This window comes from Rosa rugosa, chromosome 3 (assembly GCF_958449725.1).
Source record: "Rosa rugosa chromosome 3, drRosRugo1.1, whole genome shotgun sequence".
Lineage (NCBI taxonomy): Eukaryota > Viridiplantae > Streptophyta > Magnoliopsida > Rosales > Rosaceae > Rosa > Rosa rugosa.
Window position 1 is genome coordinate 37,998,962 of NC_084822.1, and position 12,639 is coordinate 38,011,600.

A 12,639-nucleotide genomic window follows, 5' to 3' on the forward strand; every position below is an offset into this window, starting at 1 on the left:
GAACCCTAATCCCCCTATACCCTGGGGAGCCTTTTGTCCAACACATAGATTAACTGCATGTTAATAATAAAATGATGCTTATTAAATGGTACCTCCTGCAGATTCTTTGTCCCGGAGACTGCTAATTGTGTTGTTAGTCAAATTTTGTTGTTGTTTAGAGTCAGACTGATACATGGACATGAGTTCACGGCGTGTCTTCTGCCTCTCCCTGGCTCGGCGGTTCTGAAACCAGTAGAATACATTTTTGCCTTCAACCCTCCCATAGTTTCGAAGCCGAGCAGCCACCTGTCGGATTTGTTGGGCCGTCGGTGTCTTGATCCCAGATCGATACAGCTCTTCCAGATGCATTATCTGCTCCGGGGTTGGAGTCCATCGGGAACTTCGAGGAGGAGCTGCAGCTGCCGGTTGTTTATCACTATAAAAACAATCACTGCTATTTCTGCCTTGCTCATTCGACGTCACTGGAACCACTGCATGCACATGAAATCATATTATCACCTACCCACAGAATAATCAGACCATCAAAGTATAATATGTATATATATATATATGTGTGTGTGTACTGTAATCATCTATATATGATTGTGTGTGTGTGTATACATCATCGGTACGTACTCTGATGGTGGTGGTTGAATGGTAACAAAGGGATTTGGGTCATGTTGGAAGTACAGCTACGTTTTGGAGCGAGTAGTAGTACTGCAGGCTGAGGATATGCAGCTTTGATCGAGAAGCACTCAGGCAGAGCCCTATTATTAGGGTCTCTACAACCACCGCTGCTACCCATCATCGTCCACAGCACTGATAGTACTTATTCAAACTATGATGGCTAACTAACAAGGGAATGTTTTGAATCGTGAGCAAAGATGGTAAGGGGATGGAGAGAGTCAAGTACCTGTGTGTATATATATATAGTTATATGTAAACATGCAGGAACAGCGGAGACAGAGATAGTAAATGGCCACAAGGACGGTTGCTAACGGCGGAGGCAATACGGTAATCTTTAATGCACTAAACGACAATGAAAGTTTTTTTTTTTTTTTTTTTTTTTTGAGGTTTGGACGACAGTAGTAACCACACACACACCCTCATGCAGTGTATCCCAGCGTAGCCGGACTAATCACTGCACCACAGACGCACGAACCTTGGTGTTTAATCAACCTAGGTCTCTTTCTCTCAAAAAAAAAAAAAAAAAATCAACCTAGGTCCCTCAAATCTAATGGCCACGGGGTGGAGCTGGGATTCGAACGCTAAATCTGGGGGTTCCAGACTAGGCCGCTCGACCAACACACCACACTACATGGTTGACGACAATGAAAGTTTACTGAGTAAATCTCTATTTTAACTGGAACTGCGGGACACGCATCGCTCTTTCGTTCCGCTATCCTGGATACGACGTCGTTGTCAACATTTACTCTGAGCATGAGCATAAAAATTCAACCCTTGGGCTCCAGCTGTCGCTCCCCGGCAAAACAAAGAAGCAAACTATTTCTCTAAATTTGGCGGGAAAAAAGTTGGCCCCGGATGGTTTTGGGCTTTGGAGGCAGCGACTCTCCTTCTCTGTCTCTTCTCCGGCAACGGCAATTGGCTGAGCTGGTTAGGACAACAACGGCAACGACGTCGACGTGTAACGGAGTCTTTTTCAACTATTAACGGTCGTCTTCTGCGCTTCTACTTCTGTGAGCTTCAGAGCTTCTGAGCCACAGTGGTGAACAGCAAATCGCCCACAAAATTTGCCCCACTTACTGAACAGTATCCAAAAACTCTTCAAATGAATAGAGATGACAATCCTTGTTCAAAACCCATCACTTAATTCTCAACGGCGCCCAGGCCTCACAAATATGCATTTACTTTTCAACAAAACCCTGTCTCCCCACAAAATAAATCCACCACCTTTGCTCTTATCCACTTCAGTTCAAATATTAGCCTAATTTTTGTTTTTGAAGAAAATTCGATCATGATTTTACTTGATCATGTTTGCTTTAGTTTAAAAAAAAAAATGTTCTTATTCATACTATTTTTTTTTTTATCCAAATCATTCATTTCATTCAACTCAAGCCAGAATGGCACGGATACATACCTTCCCTTGCCATCCCTAGACAAGTTTAGGACGTGGTATGCTAGCACCACCCATTAGACAACCAGTGCTCACTTATTCAAAAGCGAGCCTAATAACTATGAAAACTAAACATAGGAATTAGGCACAATTTAGAAAGAAAAAACAAAACTTTAAATTTTCCTTGCCCCAAACAGTTGGTCCAGGAGGAATGGAAAGACTGTAATGTGATGTTCTGAGTCGATCCTCCTAGATTCCAAAGACGAAACCATGAAGAACCTGAGCCCATTAGTGAAGTACCAGAATTCGTCGGGGTGCCAAATACGAAAACCCAAAGGACCCAAACTCTTGAAATTGGGCCACACCTGGGTCCAAAACGAGCAGTTTGATTTAGGCCACCCACATAAAATGGGCCACCTAAATGATTTGGACACCCCACCGGCGACCATGTTGCCCTTTGTCACCATCGACCTCGCCATCTTATGCTCTGCTCGGAGATCAGTGTCGGCTGCCACCGCTCCCAGGGAACGGAAACCTTCGATCACAGTCACAGTACGATGGAACACGCGATCACGTCCCCTCGAAGGTAACCCACCCCGATTGGGAGCACCCACTTTTGCGGCCTCCATCTCCGTCGCAACCCTAATCGCCGCCGCAAAAATGAGATGCAGTCGATCTCGTCTCCAGCCCGAGTGCTGAGACATGTCTCCCCATATCAGCCTATGCATCCAAAGCGGAGAATCAAGAATTTCGAATTTGAGACGACCCCGAGGCGGTCGAGCCCGTCCGATCTCAGCAAACTCATCCTCCTCAATATGCTTGCATCGGCGTTGAAACACCGATTTCACCACCCTCCTCATGTCCCAAAGTTGGACAGATCGGAGACTCGAATCAAAGCGCACAAGGCTTGCCTCTAGAGGTCTACCGCGGTCTGGACCGAAGTCAATCCGGCAAGGATCAGAAACCTGGAAAATTACAGAACTCTCGTGTTGTTGGGTGGTCGCCGGGAAGAACCAGCGTTGGAGGGCTGAGATTGGATCGTGGGAGGTGGAGCGGGTTTCTCCACTTAGGATGGAGACCAGTGGTTCTAAATATAGAAACAATTCTCGTCTTATTCATACTATGAACTTCATTATGGTCTAAATATAGAAAAAATTCTCAAGTAACATTTCAAGAATAAAGTTTTAATCGAACTAGATTTAGGACTATGAAAAATATGGTTTTGACCTTCATTCAAGATAGTGTATGTTGCATATTAATTTCCTCATCAACAAAATTCTAAGATTACTAATTTTTTTTAGGGAAGTAAGATTACTAATTTACTATATAAAAGAATCTTAAAGAATAAGCTTATTATAATCCTGCTTTATCTTCTGTTTTTACCTTCTTACCAAAAAAAATATATATCTTCTGTTATCTTCATGTCTGATAGTTGTTTCAAAAAATAAAATAAAAAGGATATGATATTTGTTTCAAAAAAACCAAAAAAAAGTATCCTGTCTCCACTGCCACAACATGGAATTCTTACCACTAAACTACAGAAACATCGTTGTATGTTAAATTCAACATAATCAATAAAACATTGTGTATTCCTTTAAAGGCCACGTAACAATTACTTCAGAGCAAGCAATAAGTTGGGGGTTTTCTCTTTAATTTCTTCTTACCCTTAAGTCTAGAAATAAAGGTTGAGGTCTCTGATTGAAATAATTATGTCTTTCAGGATGTACCGCGATAGACTCTCCTGTCCCCACAAAGGAAATAGAAAAGAAAAGGTCTGCAAAGCCAAATGATAAGAAACGAAATCTCATCACGCATGCAAAAAGGCAAAATAGACCATCTTATATATGGTTTAAGGTGCAGTAGTAGTACTGGAGCTATAGCAATCTACATGGACCATGGTCTATATTTATACAGGATCATCTTGTTTTCTCATAGCTCTTGCTAGCTCGAGTCACCCTACAAACAACGATGGCCGGAATTTTCCTTGAAAGCAGCTGGTAGTTGATCAGTTATTACTTGTTATTATTACGTTTGCACACACATTAATAGAGGCGGAGCGAGGTTAGGGCCATGTGGAACCCTCTAGCTGAATATTTTGAAAAAAAAAATTATGTAATATGTAGGTTAATTATATTAATTAGACTAGATATTATTGGTACCCTTTTAATGATATGTTATTACACTAAATTCTAAATCTATTTGACATCAATTATTCAATCAATGAATCAATGCTTTCTATTCATTCTTACTTAGTATATGTTAATCAAGTAACGATTTTCACACTACAAGAGAAAATAGCAAAAGCGAGGAATTTCATTGTGACAACCTAAAATTCGTCGCAAAAGCTTGGCAAATACGAGGAAATTTCAGTTGTCGCACATGATCCCATCGGCGACAACCAATTGGTCGCATAAAGTAGGAATTTGCAAGAAATTGACAGTTGTCGCCCATATGACATTATGCGACACCCAATTCCTCGCAAAATATCAATTAAGCGACAATTTCTACCAATTGTCGGTTAATGTTTATGTGACAACTTTAACTTCCTCGCAAAAGATTAATTAGGCGACGACTTCTGTGAATTGTCGCTTGATGTTTATGTGATAACTAGATTTCTGTCACTGATTTAGTGACCACTTCTGTGAGTTGTCGGTTAATGATTATGTGACAACCTTACCTTCCTCACTGAAAATCAATTTGGTGACAACTTTATTTGGTTGTCGCTTAATATTTATGTGACAATTTGAATTTCCTCTCTGAAAATCAATTTGGCGACAACTTTAATAGACAACTTTAATGTTATCTTGAATAATTGTTAATTTGGGAGATTTTTTTAAATTGCAGGAGGGTAATCCTTTGTCTTTCATAGACAATTGGGCAGCTATGTATCAAGATTCAAATAGCAATTGGGTTAGTGATGCTGCACGTGATAAATATGTAAGTATTGTTATCAATTTTGTTAAAGTCGTATTAGTTTTGGGAAAATAATTACTATTTAAATATATAAGTAAATAACATATTTATTTTTGTTTTTATATTTTATTTTTGTAGGATCGACTGAAAAATAAGAGAGAAGAGCATAAGGAGAAACTAACCCTGGAGGCACCAGAGGGTACTCCACCAGAATCTGTACAAGTTACTGCGCGTGATGAGATTCCAATCATGGCTGAAGAGTGTGGAAGGAAGGGAAAAAGAGTTCGTGGTTTAGGCTCGTTTCCTCGCATGGAGCTTCCAACTGTTACATCTTCAACAGCTGTGAGTTCTGAGATGAACGCACTACAAAAAAAAATTCAAATTGCCACGGCGCTGTGCCGTCGCGGAAAGTGAAATTGCCGTCGCAAAAGACCAATGGCGACGGCAATTGCGCCGATGTCGTTGGGGGCGTCGCCATTGATATTAGCGACGGCTAATGCACCGTCGCAAGCTTATTAGCGACGGCAAGACGTTGCCGTCGCAAGCATTTTGCGACTAAAAAATGCCGTCGCAAGTATCTATAGCGACGCCACCGACGGCTACCAAAGCTTTGCGACGGTGAAATTGCCGTCGCAAAATTTTATTTATGAATAAAAAAAAAATCTGGCATGCAAATATGCATTGCCAGATTTTTTTTTTTTTTTAATAAAAGATGTACAAAAAGGAATTAAACATATATTGAAAAGGGAATGTTACATTTTGATTTTTCTCATGAATGTTACAAAAGAAATGAAGCTCTTATACAAGAGTTTACAAGATAATACAAGGTACTTTTCTTCCTCTACTTCAAGAAAAGCTTTGCAGGGATCTTCCTCCATCTTCCTCAAGATATGTGTCCGTTTTCTATCTACATAGATAAGTGAAAAGTTTTCAGATAGAGAAACATAAATCAAGTGAAGAGAGGGAGGATGAGCATGAGAATTGGGACTACACTTACTGATATGAAAGTTCAGGCAAATTGACTGGTGCTTAAACCCGCGCGATGCTGCGGGGATTTTTTTTTTTCTCATGAAAGCCTGTAAAAGAGAAGACACAGGACAGAGAAGGCTATAGATCCAATATACTCCAAAAAAACTACAAACTCAAAAGTCAAAATAAGACAGGTTACAAATAAATCACATACATACACATAGCATATATGTGTTTCCAATCAGCAAAAGAAAGTATAACATTCAGTTTGGAGCATAAAGTTTATGCACTCCACTGGTACAATGAGATTTCTTAAAAGATATTATTTCACACACCTTATTCTACCAATTTCTATGGTATGATGCTATCAAAAACATAATTTCATCAAATTGGCAATGTCATTGAGCACAATAAACTACAAACACCCATTATGTAATTCTTTATTGGGTTGAAAATGAAAGATGTTTCTTGGTTCTAGAAAGAACCATTTTGAATAATTATAAACTGACTTTGGAACAATGAAGTAAACTTTTGACACCCATATTCCTGTTCTGAACACCCACATAGAACAGAAACGTAGAGTTTAGCTCTGAGTTGGACATAGATAAGTCACAAAGTGATTTCAGAAGATAAAAAGAATTGAAAAGGATATATTAGAAAGTACTGAAGCTCAACCTAAATTATGAAATGATAGTCTGTGCTGCTGGTTGTATTCAATATATGATGCATTTGCAGGTCAAATGGCTCATAGACATACCATGGAAATGAAAACAAATATGCATTAGGCATTTCTTCAATTTCAGGCACAAATTTAACCTAAAGATCACCAAGGTTTTGCATCAATATATTACCAGAAGACACCATATGAAGGGGTATCTTTGGTAATAACTGCTGGAAACAGATTCTTACCATAAACCCAAAATTTTAAACAATCTTGATTACTTTCGTATTCATTATTTCACCCAAAAGCAATCAACCATTTAATTTTTTTTTGTTCTGAAATTGAGTCGTGTTTTTAAGTAATATATGTCAGATATTATATATCATTTTAATGATACTCCAGCATTACTTTCATATTCATTATTTCACCCAAAAGCAATCAACCATTTAATTTTTTTTTTGTTCTGAAATTGAGTCGAGTTTTTAAGAAATATATGTCAGATATTATATATCATTTTAATGATACTCCAGCAGACTAAGCTATGTTGAAGCTACTGTATTTCCAGGAATGCCTTCATACTATGGGCAAGGGATAATACATCAGTCCATATACAATAGGCATTGTATAAAATCACTATTCCCACCTAGAAACTTGATCAGAGGTATCTGCAGCTATAGGTTTGTATAAAATCATTTGTATATTGAATATGTATCTTTGCGACACAGATAAATACTCAACATAATCAGAAAGTTTAATCAAAATGTTAAAACACTTTCTCAGACTTGCATATAGTTATCCTAAAGATTTGTTTAACAGATGAGAGAGAAGATTTTTTTTTTCATAATTAGAAGCTGTAGGAATCACAACAAACCTAATTCCTGGATATCCACTTTATCAAGAACAAATTTATAAATCCCAGATCAATATAACCTTCGACTCAATCTTTGGACATTATTATCTCCATCAATTCAGCATGTGAGAGTTCAAACAGAAGATTAAGAGACTATCAAAGTATCCATCATCAGTACAAACATAAATCTTGAGTTTTCATGTCATTGAAGTCAAATTTTGAAGACCATACCGCTGTACTACCTGAGGCTGTTGCGAATATCTTCACTCATCCAATACCCAAGTCCCACAGGAAAGAAACAAAATAAAAAGACGCTTGAAGCTTAAAATTGTAAATCCAACTATATTTTTATATTTAATCAGGAAAGAGGTAATTGTATTACCTAAAAATTAACAGTGTGTGAAGGCAGCACAAATATATAGAATTTACAGAATAAGCTCTCACAAACAGGGACATTCAAGTTTGAATTACTGACCTGAATTTAGATAAATTGAAAATCCTGACAACTGATGAGAAGAATACAATTTGTATTCCTTTTGAATAAGAAGCAGCTCAGATTGTTGGAATATTGTTTAGCCTGCCTTCATATTCTCACTGGAATATACTGCAAGCAGAACATCATGCAAATAAACATATTAATATATAGGAAACTAACCCAGAAACAAAAAACATGATGAAACCCCCCCCCCCCCCCCCCAAAAAAAAAAAAAAAACAAATGCCACAAAATTGCATGCAATCCGACAATAAACATAAATGCATAATTTAAACAAACCATAATGCATAAATAATCTCATTTGAGCTAAGAAGCAGCAACAATATTTATTCAAATACCTGAAATTGAACAGACACATAAACAATTAATTAACCAACCCCGAACGCAAGCCATAAGCCAATTACAGAAAACGCATAGCAAGTGGAAGAGTTATTGGTCAGTTCTATCTTGAATCTGAGCTCTGATGAACTTCCAACAGATTACTGTTTAAAGAAGTTGCTCTGCAATGCTGGTGAAGGATTACACAACGATAGTGGAGGGAAGTGGTGGAGGTTAGGTGATATATACACCGCAGCTAAACTCTACACCTAGAAAGACTTTGTTACGTGTAAGGAAACTGTTTTTTCCACTCCTTAGGGGGAAACTAAGCAAAAGTCAGAGCAAAAGGCAGGAGCAAACAGAACTAACTCTTAGATAAATGATAAGAGTTATCTAACAATTCAAACACTCGATCAAACAATTACGAAAACTAAAGCACCAAAATTTCAAAATTTGAGAAAGTAAAACTGAGCCCTAATTACGATACTTTAGCTATTGAGCAATTAAGTAAGCATTTCTAACAATTCTTCCCGCAATTTCCATGAAACAAATAAAAATTAAACATGATCCAAATTTCATAATCGGTAAAAATGTAAGCTTGGCTCAGATTTTGCAATCCCAAATCAAATGAGTTATTGGGTTTATTATAATTGGGATTGAATTAAAATTCATGGTGTGCCCTAAATCTAATTACCTGAGACGGATGAAGCCCTGAAGCTTGTGGAATCTTGTTCGTCTGCTTCTGTTTTCTGCAAAGCCCAATCCAGTTGCAAAGTGTCTGTGACTAATGAGAAGCCAAAATGGTGCTAAAAAGCACAAAGTTGCAAGCTTGGGAAATTGATTCTAGAGTATCCGAAGACCTGAAAGAAATTGTGAATTAAACCACAAATCCAAATAAACCAACCCTTTAATCATCGATTAGGAAAAACTGGTACATTCATTAAAACTCGTACATTCATTATTCGAACCAAGAGAAACTGAGAAAGGCAGCGAACAACTTACCAAGCTTGAAGATTTTTGAATCGAACCAAGAGTCCAAGAGCAAGACCAGTTGACCAAAAGCTCGAGACTTCAATTGAAAACCCAGAAATCCATGATAGAGTGAGAACCCAGATAGATCGATTGAAAAAAATAAACCCAGAAATTCAACTTACCAAATTCCAATATCTTCAACCCAGAAATCCGCGTGCTTCCGATGAACCTCACGTTTCTGGTGAACTCTCTCACCTGGAATATGAGCTGCAAGTCCATCGTGAGGAAACTAGTGCTAAACTAGAGGAGATCCAAGCTTCCATACGCGATTCCATGGCTGCTTCCTTCGCTAGTTTCAAAACCCTCTTATTGGATGATTTCAAGCAGCAGCTCACCTCCTTCATCAAAGAGACCCGCGGTACGCCTCAACCACAGGCCACTAAGCACGGCGATCGACGTCGACGTAGCCATCACCCATCTGCGTGTTTGCTCTGTGACGAGAGGAAGAGAACGAGAGAGGAAACCAGATCTGGATCTGGCTTTTATCGTTTTTCTTTCTTTTCTTTTTTTCCCCCTCATACTCGAATCTTATTGCCTAAAACAAGCGACGGCTTGTTAGCTCTGTCGCAATTGACACAAGTACATGCGACGGCATGTATATGCAGTCGCAATTGATAAGAATAGAAACGACGGTGATGCAAAGCCGTCGCATCTTATTTTTGAGTTCGCGACGGCAGCAATTGCAGTCGTTAAAGGAGGACCATTAGCTACGGCAAATCTGCGCCGTGGCCCTTTGCTGTAGCTAATTGAATTCTTTTTTGTAGTGACGTAATGCAAGATAAAGTGAAGAAGCTTGAATCAACTGTGGACACTATGCGGTCACAAAATGCACAGCTAATGACAATGTTGAAGAAGTTCATGATGAATAGCCAAGGTTGCTTTGCTGATACAGAAAACATTGACATGAATATCGTAGTACCCAACAGTGAAGAAGATGATGTCTTTGGAAGAGATGAAGACGGTGTCCAAAACAATGGAGATAATTCTGAAACAGAGGATTTGGAGGAAGATTTGTGATTCATAGTTATTTTTAGTAATTTTTGGATTAGGATTTAGCTAGTCTAGCTTGGCAAACAATTTTTCTTTTTATTAGCTATTATTATTTTTGGGTAGAATTTTGTAAACTCTATTTGATTTATGATTTAATAAATCTTTTATTATTATTAATAAATTAATTTTTTAAATATTCAAATTATTTTGAAATTTTTAAATAAATAATTATTAAATGAGACAAACAATCCAGCCTCATTTAAAGTCATTTGCAACAAACAATGATTCTTTTGCATATGTTGCAAATAATTATATGCAACATTATATGCGATCTTGCCTATTATTTTTTTCAACAAATATTTAATCTTGCATTTTATATTTTCGACAACTATGCTAATTTGACATATCTTTATAAAGATATTGGTGACAATCCAGAGTTGTCGTAAAAAGACTAAATTTCTCGCTTAATTAAATATGCGACACATTTGGGTTGTCGCAACCAGTTGTCGCGTAATGTGTTTTACTGATTGTCAAAAGCGACGAAATAACAGGGTTGTCGTTTTTTCAATATGCAACGCAATAAGTTCCTCGACGAAATTATAGGAGACAAATAAGAAGCCTCACATATAATTTTCTACAACAAATGCATATGTGTCACATATTAATAAATGCAACAAAAATGAAACCTCGCAGTTACTTTTTGCAACAAAAAAAAGTCCCGCATATAAATTTTTGATCAAATATATAAGCCTTGCATACGGAATATGCAACGTAAACGAGGACTCGTATATTAGAAATTGTAACAAACATAAAGTCTCGCTTATAGCATTCTGTAACGCACTCACTTGTCTTGCAATATGTCATACGCGAGGAACGAATTGCGTCGCTTATTGAAAATGCAACAAACATCCAAGCCCTGCATATGGAATATGCGACGTAAACGAAGTCTCATATATTAAAAATAGCAACAAATATAAAGTCTCGCATATAGTTTTTAGTAACACACTTGTGTGTCTCACAATTTGTTATATGCGAGGAACCAAATGCGTCGCATATTGAAAAAGCGACAACCGTGTAATTTCGTCGCTTTTGACAATCAGTAAAACACATAAGGCGACAACTGGTTGCGACAACCCAAAGTCGTCACATTTTTAATTCAGCGAGAAATTTAGACTTTTTACGACAACTTTTGGTTGTCGCCGATGACGTTTTCTCTTGTAGTGTCAATCAATTCTTTTGCGTAGGGTATTGCCGCAACTGTTTTTTTCTTTTGTGCTCAATAGACTTGAAAGTGTGCGCACGCATATATATTTTTCTTGTGAGAGTAGATCTCCCACGAGAAAATGATAATCTTGTCTATAAATTTATAAGGATTTTGATTAATTTTATTAATTGTCAATTAATTTTAGATGTGAAGTGCAGATTACTTCATCATGGTATCAGAGCGGGTTATCCCACGTGTACCTATCTTGCAGTCACACAAGCTCCGTGTTACTCAATATTTATTATCCACGTATATATGATTTAAAAACTCATCACACTTTTTGAACATATAAATCTGACGTGAGATATTAAAAACCTTATACATGAATTTGTAAAAAGTTTGGTCGAAAATTCCAGATAGTTTCCACGTGGATGTGGTGTCTGCATCAACTTGTATCAATCATCAATATTCATCATAAATATTATGAAGACGCAGTCGACGTACGCCAGATTAGACGTTGCCATAACTTGGCTGGTCCATAGCTCTATACATTATTGTTCTTTCGGGATGAAATCTGCTGTCCCCAAAAATACTGTGTCAAACCAGTCCCCATGCATTCATTGGTCCACAAAGAATAAAATATGGAACAAAAGATTAAGAAAATATTTTCTTAATCTTTATGGACCAATGAATGCATGGGGACAGGTTTGGCACAGGGTATTAGGGACAGCAGATTTCTTCCCTGTTCTTTCCTAATTAGTTTCTCCAATTTATTCTCATTTATATCTCTCGGCCACTCGCCAGCAACCATGTCAGCTGCTGTTCCTCTCTTAATTAATTACTTGGTTACTTTTCAGATCATTATTAATTGGACACTGTATACTTGATGATCGGATGACATGATTGGATGACATCAGAGCCATGAATGTTTTGCAGTAATAGCAGACCATCTTTCGTGTCCTATTCATTTGTATCATGCTCTAAGAGCATCTGCAGTGGGACCCAAATTGACTCAAAAATTTGAGTCTAAAAGTAGGGATTGAGGCTGCAATGGATCACATTCAAATTTGCTATCACTCCTAGGCGGTGATACCACCCTTCAATTAGAGGTTGCCATGTGTAATAATTCATAATAATGGTTAATCATGATAAATT

General features: G+C 37.6%; 2 protein-coding genes and 1 long non-coding RNA gene across 3 annotated transcripts; 1 reads left to right on the forward strand and 2 right to left on the reverse strand.

Moving 5' to 3' along the window:
* Window positions 1–81: 81 nt before the first annotated feature.
* LOC133737685 (WUSCHEL-related homeobox 3B-like) lies at window positions 82–784 on the reverse strand. The gene is made up of 2 exons (XM_062165192.1): window positions 616–784; window positions 82–470 (listed from the first exon to the last, which is right to left on the reverse strand). The coding sequence occupies exons 1-2, from the start codon at window positions 782–784 to the stop codon at window positions 82–84; spliced, it is 558 nt and encodes a 185-aa protein (XP_062021176.1).
* A 4,067-nt stretch (window positions 785–4,851) lies between these two features.
* LOC133737686 (uncharacterized) lies at window positions 4,852–5,525 on the forward strand. The gene is made up of 3 exons (XM_062165193.1): window positions 4,852–4,990; window positions 5,105–5,326; window positions 5,454–5,525. The coding sequence occupies exons 1-3, from the start codon at window positions 4,937–4,939 to the stop codon at window positions 5,523–5,525; spliced, it is 348 nt and encodes a 115-aa protein (XP_062021177.1). The 5' UTR covers window positions 4,852–4,936.
* A 156-nt stretch (window positions 5,526–5,681) lies between these two features.
* On the reverse strand, window positions 5,682–10,051 carry LOC133739725 (uncharacterized). The gene is made up of 6 exons (XR_009860780.1): window positions 9,413–10,051; window positions 9,261–9,327; window positions 8,953–9,118; window positions 7,922–8,050; window positions 5,964–6,042; window positions 5,682–5,873 (listed from the first exon to the last, which is right to left on the reverse strand). It is a non-coding gene; the product is annotated as an uncharacterized LOC133739725 (long non-coding RNA).
* Between the last annotated feature and the right edge of the window lie 2,588 nt (window positions 10,052–12,639).